The sequence below is a fragment of the Strongylocentrotus purpuratus genome, unplaced genomic scaffold (assembly GCF_000002235.5).
Source record: "Strongylocentrotus purpuratus isolate Spur 01 unplaced genomic scaffold, Spur_5.0 spur5_scaffold_20, whole genome shotgun sequence".
Lineage (NCBI taxonomy): Eukaryota > Metazoa > Echinodermata > Echinoidea > Camarodonta > Strongylocentrotidae > Strongylocentrotus > Strongylocentrotus purpuratus.
Window position 1 is genome coordinate 28,988,642 of NW_022145606.1, and position 12,727 is coordinate 29,001,368.

General features: G+C 35.6%; 1 protein-coding gene across 1 annotated transcript in view; it reads left to right on the forward strand.

The window, feature by feature from the left end:
- Nucleotides 1-6,705, forward strand: part of LOC591077 (condensin-2 complex subunit D3) — a 29,743-nt gene extending 23,038 nt beyond the window's left edge. The window contains exons 26-32 of the mRNA XM_030993832.1: nucleotides 769-853; nucleotides 1,302-1,495; nucleotides 2,584-2,681; nucleotides 4,022-4,325; nucleotides 4,570-4,729; nucleotides 5,706-5,796; nucleotides 6,328-6,705. Of these exons, the coding sequence (XP_030849692.1) occupies nucleotides 769-853; nucleotides 1,302-1,495; nucleotides 2,584-2,681; nucleotides 4,022-4,325; nucleotides 4,570-4,729; nucleotides 5,706-5,796; nucleotides 6,328-6,538 (1,143 nt within the window). The 3' untranslated portion in view covers nucleotides 6,539-6,705. The remainder of the gene's footprint in view (nucleotides 1-768; nucleotides 854-1,301; nucleotides 1,496-2,583; nucleotides 2,682-4,021; nucleotides 4,326-4,569; nucleotides 4,730-5,705; nucleotides 5,797-6,327) is intronic.
- Nucleotides 6,706-12,727: the final 6,022 nt, after the last annotated feature.

Sequence of the window (12,727 nt, forward strand, 5' to 3'; positions counted from 1 at the left end):
AAAACATGGGTTAGTCAGTCAGAAATCTTTTTTTTTTGTCTCCCTCTTTGGGCTGATATATTTCACCTTTGAATGCTTTAATTCATTTTTTTCTTCTAAAAAAAGGTAACATTTTTTTTAAAGCTGGCTGTAGATTTCAAGATTTTGGGGTCAGTCGCAAAGGGTATTACAAGATCTTTTTTTGTACACCTAATAAATACCGATACACCACTTTTTCTTGCTCATATATCTTGTAGTTTCATTTGCATCGACTATTACGTGATAAATTTGCTGCTTATTGAAATTTACGCATTAGAGGTATTATTGGCCTTGAATTTTGCAATTCCTGTGAGAGGGGGTAAAATATGCGATTCATCTTGTTGGTTTAGTAATATTATGAATAATCATAGTACATGGTTCTATGTTGATCCACTTGCATATTAATATCTTGCAATAAAGGAATTTATTTGAATTTTGTATGAGGCCTACCTTTTATTGTTTAGGCTGACATGCATAAGTGATGGGTCTTGTTTTCAGATTTGTTCTGTCAGAGTCCTATTGCTTAAGTTTTACTTACAAGTGCATCTAATGATATGTATGCTGAAATACAACAAATGGTAAGTTATGTTTGATTGAGAAAATAGGTCAGTTAAAAAATAATTACTCTTCAAAATGGTCCTGTATGATAAAATAAAAGAAGGTGGCAATCCCAAGAAAATTGTAACCTTCTTTGAGAATATATTACATTAATAACAATGATCCTTGATGTGTTTTTCTGTATCCTATTAGTTGGAGGCGAAGCATTCTCCGTTGCTAGGCGACCTGATGCTCTATTTGAAAGAACTGATGAAGGAGTATCGCAATGAAATCAAAGGTATCTTGATATTTTTCTCTTTGCTATTTTCAGCATCTTCTCATTTCATTATTTAATGACCCTAGATTAATGTTCAATTATGTTTGATGTATCCTTTTGTAATGGTGCAATAATCAAAATTAATATCAGTTACTTAGAAAATTTAGTCCTTACACATTTTGGCGTTTCAATCAATTTCTAGTGCCATTCATAGGAAAGCTCCTATAGTAAATTAAATATTTATTAATTTATTAATTTTCAGTGATGGCTTTAAAAACCAAGGTGCAGAAAGCAAGACAGATGGAAAACTGTGATTACTTCCTAAGTTCTAAGAATTACACTGTGTCAGATTTAAGACAGAGGCTTTGAAAATATGATAGTGATAAAGGCATGTATAAAGTACATCTGTAGTAAACAATTCTAGATTTCATATTCAACATTCACACATCAACGTATCTTTCCCTACCAGACATCCTGTCCGCCGATCGTCAGCTCGCCTCAGAGATTGAGTTTGACCTGCGTAAGTTTGATGAGCAGCAAGCAGAAGCATCCAAGCAGGCCGTGCAGGAGAAAGATCAGGATAATACACCAGGCAAGGGAGCAGCGGCAGCGGCGCCCATGGCTGACGGGGTGCAGAAACCTCCCACTCCAGGACTACCCAAGGTGACATAAAACTTCCTTGATTTGTCAATTAGTGCGATTTTTACTGCTACAACTTTAGCAAATGTCAAAATTTAGTTCTGTGTTTGTTGTGATTGAATGATTTGTGCACCATTGGAACTACTTCTTTAAAGATAAACTTTAGTACTGGTAATGCGATTGCATTGTGAAAGAAAAGGTGTGGAAAGGATCAGAAACAGTTGATCATGTAGCATGTAAGTATTAGTGTGCACTGCAAGGTTCTGGAGTCATCAAAATCATAATAAATTTGACCGAGTCTTTGTAAAGTAACAAGCACTCACATAGAAAGCTATATATGGGACAACACACATGGTGTCGGGGCTAGTACTACCTTGATTTCCTTGTCTTTCTATGCTCATTACTCAGCCAGTATACATTCTCTTCCAAAATTGTTTGGCACATGTCATTTATTTGTAATCTTGAACATTCAGTGTAAGTTTCGTTTGATTCTGTGAGAATTATTATTATTTTTTTACCAGTACTGGAGTTTATCTTTAATGGACTGATTTGCTTAGTTGCCCATTGTATTTGGATACATTGTGAACTCATTTTTTCTGTGTGCATTACTGTATCATATAACATGTGATACCCTATGATCATGGCCCATCGCACAAAACTTACCATTGATGGTAACTACCATGGAAACCTTGATTTTGATTGGCTGTTGAGCCCTGTTACCATGGTAGTTGCCATTGATGGCAAAGTTACTCTCAATAGTAAGTTTTATGCAACAGGGCCATGGTATAGTTTAACAAAAATGTAAGTGCAGTGACCGGTACTTAGAACACTGATAACTGAGTATGCTTAGTGGCTTTTATTACAGACACCTCATCTTACCCCTACTTGCCATACGTCTAAACATTAAAAAAGAAATTCAATTCAATTCAATTCAAATGAACATTTATTTTCTTCCAATCAATTTGACAACATATTTGACATCTGTTCAAACAATACTTGTATTACAAGGAAGAAGGCACATAAACCGATGAGCAAAGCTTGTAAGGAAAAGAAAAAAGAAAAGAAATCCCACTGTGGTTTAACTCGTCATATATGTTGTTTTCTCATTGCAGACACCACAGCTGCTCTCACCAAAAGCAGTCGCAGGTCGTTCACCCCGAGTCATGAGACAGAGCCCGAAGACGCCTAACGCCAAGGTTGCTCCTACCAAGTAAGTCCTCATTCAGCATCACTATTACTGTGACAACAAGATCATTTCCACAATATCTTCATCAAAATTACAATTGTTATGGCTACCATTATGGACATTGTTATGGTCATTATTATGAACATCATCATCTAAAAATTCCATTATCATCAAAATTTGTAATATCACAATCATGGTCGTCATCACTACCAACATCTTTGTTAACATCAATTCATCATCATCATCATCATCACCACCACCACCACCACCACCACCACCACCACCACCACCACCACCACCACCACCACCACCACCACCACCATCATCATCATCATCATCATCATCATCATCATCATCATCATCATTATCATCACATCATCATTATCATCACCACCATCACCATCACCATCACCATCATCATCATCATCATCATCATCATTATCATCATCACCACTATCATCACATCATCATCATCATTATCACCACCACCATCACCATCACCATCACCATCATCTTCATCATCACCATCATCATCATCATCATCATCATCATCATCATCATCATTATCATCATCACCACTATCATCACATCATCATCATCATTATCATCACCACCATCACCATCACCATCACCATCATCATCATCATCACCATCATCATCATCATCATCATCATCATCATCTGCACCCAGCAGCCTTCTTAGCCCTAGAATGAAGGGTTGAGTTTTAGCAGATGGGGCTCTAAGCATCATTGTTACCATGACAACAGTATCTTTATATTATCACCATCCAAACTCCCATTGTAGCTAGTTTCATCTTCATTGGGGTTTTCGTGATATACCTTGTGACTTGATATGATGACTAATATTTCTTTCTTCATAGCCTTCTCCTTCACTTTAACCTTGTCTGAATAAGACAAATGTTCAACAAGATTGTTAAGGAGACTTCATGTGCGCACAGTCAAGGCCTTGAGGACTGAGACCGACACCAGGGGAGGTGTATCACAAAAATCCTAAGTTGAACTTATCTCTAAGTTGGACTTAACAATTATGGAAAGCTGTTAGCATCTATGAAAATATTTTGTAAAAGTTATTTTAAAAGGTATAAAATGTTGATTCAAATCATTCATATTTTCTATTCTCAAGGAAATTTCATGTTCTTGATGTGGAATTTATAAAAAGTATAAAATACTTGATTTTTCACTTTTGAATATTTTTTGTTTTAAGGCTACAAATGGCTCTCCATAATTTTTAAGTCCAACTTTAGAGTTAGGTTTGACTTTGTGAAACACCCCAAGGACTTTTCTTGATATGTATTATACAAACTATGCTTGCTAATATTTCGTCCTCATTTATCCATACTTCAGAGAGAGACTCCTTGCTGCGCAGGCCATCGTCAACTCCGCCCGTCGAGCCTTCGCGACCGCCAGGCGTGCCAACACCCCCAGTAGCAACACCCCAGGTACCAACGCAAGCCCAAGGGTGCAAGGCAACACCCCTCCGCCACCCCAGCCCCAACCTGAAGAGGAGATAGAGGGGGCAGTGGAAAAGGGCGGGGCAATTACTGGTATCGAGGAGAGGGTTCGAAGGGTTCGTGTCAGCGAGGACATCACCCCCGAAGCTGGCCTGCGATCACCATTGAGGGAATCCTATGAGCAGAATACCTCAAAGGTAAATGCAAAATTTAAGAATGGTTTCAAAACTGAAAAAATATCAGCCCAAAGAGGGAGAAAAAACAAATTCTGACCAACCGACCCATGTTTTGGCACCTAATTGGCAACACAACATCTTTTTTCTTTAGGTCTGAGACAGATTCTTTCATGATGGATTTAATATCAAATATCATCATTATTCACAACAGAAGGATGACTATTTATTTTCTTCCTTGAATTATCTGTCCTTTCTTTCTTTACAGGAAAGTGTCTCAGACCTCCAGCGAGCCATCAGCACGCCCGATAAAACCATCGCTAACATCACCTTCCAGGCTGCCATGGACATGAGCATTATACCCCTGTCCTCTCCCATCCCGACCTCCCTACCTATCAGGGTCTACAGCGAACACCAACCTGCCAAAGGTAAAGATCTTGTTCTCATTCACAACGTCGCTGTTCTTGGTCCCATATCACTTAAAGACACATAGAAGTGACTGTGGTCACCTTTAAACCAAGCTTCTTGTCTTTTATTAGACAATAAAAATGTACTCTATATTTGTAGAAAGTTATGATACTTTACTGTGTTATCTTATACGGGATGTCTATTTATTCAAGTTTAGGCTTTGTACTAAACACACAAACATGTATTATGTTAGATACATAGAATGGAATGTAGCTTAAGTTGTACCTGTATTCAATAATTCATATATACACCAGTGTTAAATGTTAAGATACCGTACTTTAAAGGTACCAGACATGGTTAGCATTTTATGATATTTCTGGTCCCTATTATTTATTCAAGATATCTGTTAAACATACATTTATTTTTGTTATATTACTGTATTTGAAATGGATAATAAAACCTCAAACTCAACTCAACTCGGAAGTGGGTTCTCATTGGGAACTCGACACCATTCAGGTGTTTATCCAATAACAGGTGTAATTGTCAATCACCAGGATAAGCTTTCAGTTTTATGACCAACAGGCCTTACGTAAAGCAGTACATCCCACATGTGGTTAACTCATTATCTTGCCTTTTCCCTAACCTGAAGACTATCCGAAAGACAAGGAGATAATTCTTGTTAGGCCTACAGGTTATCTGTGTGCAGACTTTTACATACATTAATGGTAATTCCACCAAGTCTGGTGTCAGCGAAATAATGCCTTCTGCAAAAAGAAAATGTTTGGGTTGATTGTATCTCCCTGAAATTAATCGGATCTTTATCAGTTTATCATAACTTTACAATAAGTAATAATTTATGGTTTGTTTTACCTGACTGCTAAGAAAGCATGTGTATGCATGTAAGTATGCAGCCAGGGGACCGATGGCATTAAGTTCTCTCTGAGGGACTTCGTAATGAGGATTAATGCCTTACCACTTGTTTTCTTCCGTGACAAGGTACAAAGAGTTGGGCTCCGCAGCTGGACTCTCACGAGGAGGTCAAGGTCAAGCAAGAGAATCTCGTCCTAATGTTCTCCCCCGAACAACCGTGAGTAACGACTCCTCTGTTTATCCTACAAACTCTTACAGAACTTGAACATGTTGTTCAAAGGTCAAAGTTGAATTCCACATTTTCATTACAAAACAGTACATAGAACAGCTGCCAACCATTCCTATTTTGGAGGAATGTTTCCTATTTGTTGGCCTTCAAACTCATGTTAGATTTCTCTCTTTTTCTGAAATATTCTGTGTGAAAAGTATACAAAATAGACTGTATTCCTAATTTTGCCCTGAGAGATTCCTAATTTTTGTTGTGAAAGGTTGGCAGGTATGATAGATTGCATGAAATAGACTTTACAAAGTAAGTTACCTTTCCACTTCATGATCATAAGATAACAAGGAGAGCATAAAGATCATGAAAATTTTGACAAACAAGGACAATTTAAATTCATAACTAAAAAGTAATCACATATAAAAGATTGTGGTTCAATCAGATTCAGTTAATAACAAAGATAATAGATTGATCCCAGTAGAAATTACTTCAAACCATCATGTTGATGTGGTAATTATCTTTCTTCAGAGCTCCCAAGCCCAGACTCTGGAACATCACCTCCCCTCGGGCTGGCCAGAAGCAGGGTAGTCGTCGACCACCACCGGCAGACTCCCAACCATCATCGACCTCCTCCGACAAGACGGAACCGGCGGGAAGACGAAGCAGAAGACGAGGCCCGTCCGAGAACGTACCCGAGCCGGAGAGACGACGGAGCGGCCGAACTACAAAAGCTCGCTGAAACATTGATAAAGTTTGACTGTATGATTGCTTCCTATTATTGTGGCTTGTTTTTTTTATACAAAAATGTACTCTTTTGACCACATAGTCAATATTACCTTAAAGGTAATACAAAATTTGGGGAAATTTTGAAAATTGGCTGGATTGGATATATTATAAGCACTAAAAACTTTAGCCCCTAAAACACTTCTGCTTTCGAGAAAAATTAAATGTAAAAATTTACTGGTGCTCCCGGTAAATTTCATTAATTTTCAAATAGCGCCTACGGCCATACAATGGTAGGTGCGACCATGAAAATCTCAGAATATGTAGTTGTGATATATAATTTCCAAACGGGAATAGCCAATTGGTCGATTTTAGTCAAGAAACATTGTTTTATAGGTAAATCAATATCTTGACCTTGAGAGGGAGCTATACAACAAAAAGAGTTTATTATTTACAATTTCATCACTTTAGACTTGATTTCAACCACAACAACGATCACTGAATATTGTAGGATCGCATATGTTTCCAATATGTTCATTTGAACCAAATTCTTGACCCCATACCAAAACTTTGTATTACTTTTGAAAGGGAGTGGAATATATACTGATTAGGATCCTTGCAATCGATATCACATGACGAGCTGTGGACCAGTCCCTCCTTTGTATCTGTTTGAGTTATCTATTGTTAAGTTATAACAAGCTTTATATAAATGTTCTTTGGCACCAAAATGTTACCATGTGAAGGCTTTAAAATGTAGATGTTACTGTGTTGGCACAGAATATTATATTGTATTGTATTGGTTAATTCAACATTAGTTTTGAGAAAATTTAAGCTTTGAAAATGTCTGGAAATGTTCAGAGATAAAGATTTTAGTTTGCAAAGTAAAGTAATGAGGACTTTTCATATTATGGTATTAAATTTCTGCTTTATTAAGTACATTATGTGGATGTAATCTTTTATCATCTTTATATCATCCCTAATTGTCCTTTTTTATGTTGATAATGAATTTTAATTTGGAAACAATTTGTCTTTGAATCGCTTGTGATGTTTTCTTGATTTTATCTTTCCATTTTTATTTTCAAAGTGTATTTTTATTGATTCACATGTAGGCACTATTCAAATGGATTCATTTTCACTCTGCCTTAGAACCATACCTTAAAGCCCCACTGCACTACTTATAGCTACTTGCGCCCTCTATATAGTAAACAATGCCTATTCGGTTACCATTGGTCCCCCAAGATCCTCTTTTTCTTATGTTAATCGAGAGCTGATTTGATGAGATAACCATCTGTCATTGACCATGCAGGGAGATCTAGTGTCCCTCCTCGCCAAACTAGAGCGGTGGGGCCATCTCGTGTCAGCTGAACGTAGCAGTACGGCCCCATAACTTGCTCCTTCCCTAGCTGCGCTGTTGGCTCTTGCACCAAGTTCTCTGTCTGTGGAGTAGGTATTGGGTATTGGGTTGTGTGCACTGTTGGCAAATTGACCATGAGATGGTGCTGAGCAATAAACAATATGCTAAGGCAGAATTTGAGAAAGTTCATCAGTTTAGAATCACTTTAAATGAGAATGTTAAGTTTGTGTAAAGATTAAGTGTAATATTATACAGTAATGTGTATGCTTTCTCTTTCTTTGTATATTAGTAGTAATGCCCTACCCCCCCCCCCCCCCCCCCACACACACACATACACATAAGATTGCTTTTCAGATGCCCCCATAATCAACATTTCCATTCTCAATTATTTTTAATCTTTTCATTTCTGATTATTATAGTTTAACCTACCAGTCGGTAGCAATTTGCCTTTTTATTTTCCCTTTGATGAATGATTAAACACAAGAACTCCCTTATATAATTGCTCTTCATTTATCAAAAACAAATAATGCCTTTATCGTAATTTGCAGGGATTATGGTGACAATTTGGAAATTATAATAAAAGTCACACACTAACAATAATGATTAATTTTGCTGATTTTTTTGTATGTAAACTATGCTTTCAATAAAGTTTGATTTACTAATTCGAAGAAATATTGTCTTTTAGTCATTGTTTTTGTTTTGTTGATGAAATACCTGTATGTTGTAATATTATCAGTTAAAAACAAATGCATGTTGTGTGTAAAGGGCTAGTCCACTCCCCCCCCCCAAAAAAAAAAATACTTTCAATAGAAGCCCCAAAATCAGACAAACCAATCAAAAAAAGTTTGAGCAAAATCGGATAACTACTTAGAAAGTTATGAATTTGTAATTACATGAACAACTTTGAAAATCACTAGACGAATTAGCAACTCACTCATGAGTTTGTGACGTCATTGCCTCACTATCAACTAATTGTTTTCTTCATATTGATAACAAAAATTTCCAATAAAATCCCTTCAAATCCAAGTTCTATTAATAATGATATGCCCTATGTTTTTGAGTGGATGCACTGATATAGAGTAATTTTTTAAATTCATGAATGAAGGGACTTTTGATCAACTATTTATATAAAAATCAATGATTATGAATATACAATATTCAGAAAATACTATAAAATCTACTAAGTTGATAAAATATCTTGTCAGTGAAATGGCATGCACGCAATATGATACAAATCATATACCCTGGGCAAAGGACGTTACAAACTGATAACCAAATTGGCAATTTGTGTAGTGATTTTTCAAAATTTCAGTTTTTCATACTCATTATATAACCGCATTTACTCAAATTTGTTTTGCTCCATAGTCTCTTGTTTTCTGCATCTATTAAAGGAAAATTATTTTTGGAGTGGACTTAGTCTTTAATATCTTCTCTTCTCCCCCTTTCTCTCTCTCTCTCTCGCTCTCTCTCTCGCTCTCTCTCTCTCTCTCTTGAACGTATACTGAGTTACATAAATGTCATTTGGAACCCTCCTTTAAAAAAAGCCCCACTGCACTACTTATAGCTACTTGCGCCCTCTATATAGCCAACAATGCCTAATTGGTGCATGTTTGTCCCCCATGATCCTCTTTTTCTAATGTGAACTGAGATTTGATGAGATAACCATCTGCCAGTGACCTATCAGGGAGGTATAATCCCCCTGGCCAAACTAGTACAGACGGGCTTAACAGGTTGTCATTTTTCAATTTGTTTTTGAGTAAATTTTTTTTTTTAAATGCCTTCAAATAGCCATTCACTTCTCTCGTCCTTTTGTATTCAATGATGCAGAAATGCGAGATTATTTCCATAAAAATGATATCATTTATTTATTTCCCTTTTACCTCCGACACATAGTACATGTTTACATATTTATACATTTTAATTCAAATTTTCAAAATTGTATACAAATTTAAAAAACATTCACCATCAAATAAAAATACGCAATCTACTTATATAACAGATTTGCACCAACAAATGTATTAAGTTTGTTAAGAAGCCCCTTATTCCACTTTGTGTTTGTTAAACAGATTTAACGCCCTTTTTGGTTCCCAGGAATAATAATATACCATCAAATTGCTGGTATAAAATCGAAAACATCTCTGACTATCTACATTTCTTTTTTAAAAAAGGTGATAATAATAATGAAGCAAAATGTTGGAAGCACTTTTCCTGGTTTTTGCAATGTCCCTCATAGATAACTATCCAATGTGTGCAGGCCTACGTCTAGCAACTTGTCCCAGACATTGTTAAATTTGCAGGCACAAACGCTTAAAATTTGACACATACATATGGGTATTTTTAAACGCCCGAATGCAATGTTTGACTCTTTGGGGATGGGGGTTGTCTATCTCCATCGACAGGTAACATTTCTGGGGGGTGTTTCACAAAGATCCTAAGTAGAACTTAACTCTAAGTTGGACTTCAAAATTATGGACAGCCATTGGAGTCTTAAAATGAAATATAAAATTATTCAAAAGCAGAAATTCAAGGATTTAAGACTTTTTATAAATTCCACATCCAGAACATGAAATCTCCTTGATGATAGAAAATATGAATGATTTGAATAAACAATTAATGCCTTTCAAAATAACTTTTACAAAATATTTTCAAAGATGCTAATGGCTTTCCATAACTTTTAAGTCCAACTTAGAGTTAAGTTCTATTTAGGATCTTTGTGAAACACCCCCCTGGTTGAAATGGAAAGTCGATATAATATAATATTGCGTCTTTCAATGACATAAGTGATAAAAAAACGTATAATTAATATGTTGTCCCATTAAGCCTATAGATAGCATCGTACAGATCGAGCGATATTCAAACTTAAATCGAAAACTTAAGCTGTGGTATTCTCGAAAGCGGACTAACTTTAGTCCATGGTTTAATCGACCGACCAAGTATGGAATGCGAAATGTCCATCTGAATATGTTTTTTTAATAACTTAATCTGTCACTAAATTTAAATAAAATGTAACAAAATAATCAATAAACAACAATATAACTATGATATAATTATGTTATCATGGTAATTTAGGAACATATCAAATTATTCAAATATATATTCATATGGACACTTGGCATTCCAAAACCATGGACTAAAGTTAGTCCGCTTTCGAGAATACCACCCAAACTGTCTCTATTCATAATTAAATCAACCTCTCCTGTGTTCCCCTAATTATATTGTTCCTTTAACTTATTCTTTCATTCACTGTATATATACTTATGATTATGAATGTTTACATGGGACACCCGGGGCAACTAACAACTATCAATTGCACTTAATGCAATGTAGATTATATTTCATATTTAAGTGTTTCCAATCGTAGTTGTTTGGAATGACAAATCCCCCCCCCGCCCCCCCCCCCCCCCAAAAAAATAATGGAAGAGCCACAGGAATGGCCAGATGCCCCATTTCCCCTTTTTTTTCTTCTTTCGGAGACCCGTTTCTTGCAAAATGGCTATGCTCACTTTTACATGTACGCTATAATAATTTCAATTCCACATCAGCTTAAAGATGATTTATTTATGTTAATGTTGATGTAGGAAAGATAATTTCATATTGAATATCAGTTTTCAAATCTTAATTTAAAATATACCGTAGGGCCAACTTTCTTTCCTTTGTTTTCTTCTTCCGAGTGTTGCACATTCTTAGCACTTTCCCATTAAAAGGGCAAGATTCATATAACAATGCAATTGATTTATTTTCTGAAAGACCTTGGCAATTTAACAATCGAATACAACAAATTAACACTAAGAGAAAAAGGGGTACAATGATGTCACTAATTAACTTCAGAACATGGACAGTTTTATCGAAGATTATTCTTTTAAAGAGCTTAAAAATCGGCGAAAATAACATAACAGGGGCAATAGCATACTGTTATCATGTACAATAATGTCCAATAAAATATATTATTGCAATTTGTATAAGTTGTAGTGCAAAAAAAAATGTTTAGTATTGTCGCTCATCTCAGTTATTGTAATAAATGGTTCAACTGTAATAAAAAATTACATGTCTTTTCTCCTCCTTAAATGATTTTCTCTCAAAAATTATTATTAAAGGCATATCGATAAATGATACACTGAAAACCGTAATACTCGTTATATTGTTCATTACTGTCGCTCATCTCAGTTACTGTCTTTAAAAGAATATTTTTGAGAGAAAAAAAAAGTATTCTTTTTAGGAGGAGAAAACAAGGTTGTAATATATATATTACAGTTTCGCCTAATGATTCGAGGTAGAGAAAAACGATCCTTTTCACCTTGATTTCATTTTGTACACACATTCAATTAGAAGAAAAGACGCCTTCCACTTTGTTATTAAAAAAAAAGCATCCCTAAAATTCCAGCGTTGGCAGATTGATTTCTGATCAGAATATTTCGAGAAGAGCGACTCAGGGGCAGTTTTCAATAATTTTCGTATATCTAACTGAAATCATTTAGGCATTACCGTCAACCTTAAGTGCTTTATGGTTTGCACGTTTCAATATGCAACTGCCTTGGCGGATAGATTTCTTGGAAAGTTTTTTTTTCGGTCGTGATATTATTCATTCAGATCAAACAAGCACTCTAGCCACAAAACACTTTTAATCTAAGGCTCGATTTTCAACACCATGTTAGCACGGGGGCATGATACATTTTTTAGTTCAACATTTTCACTAATTAAGAATTAATATCAAGAAAGACACTTTCAGCGTGGTTTAAAAACTTATTTACCATTCCTGTTTCATAATAAACACCGTAGATAGTTATTAGTTCAACATTTCACTAAGAGTACGGAGGAAGGCACTTGGAGCGTGGTATTAAAACTTATAATCCC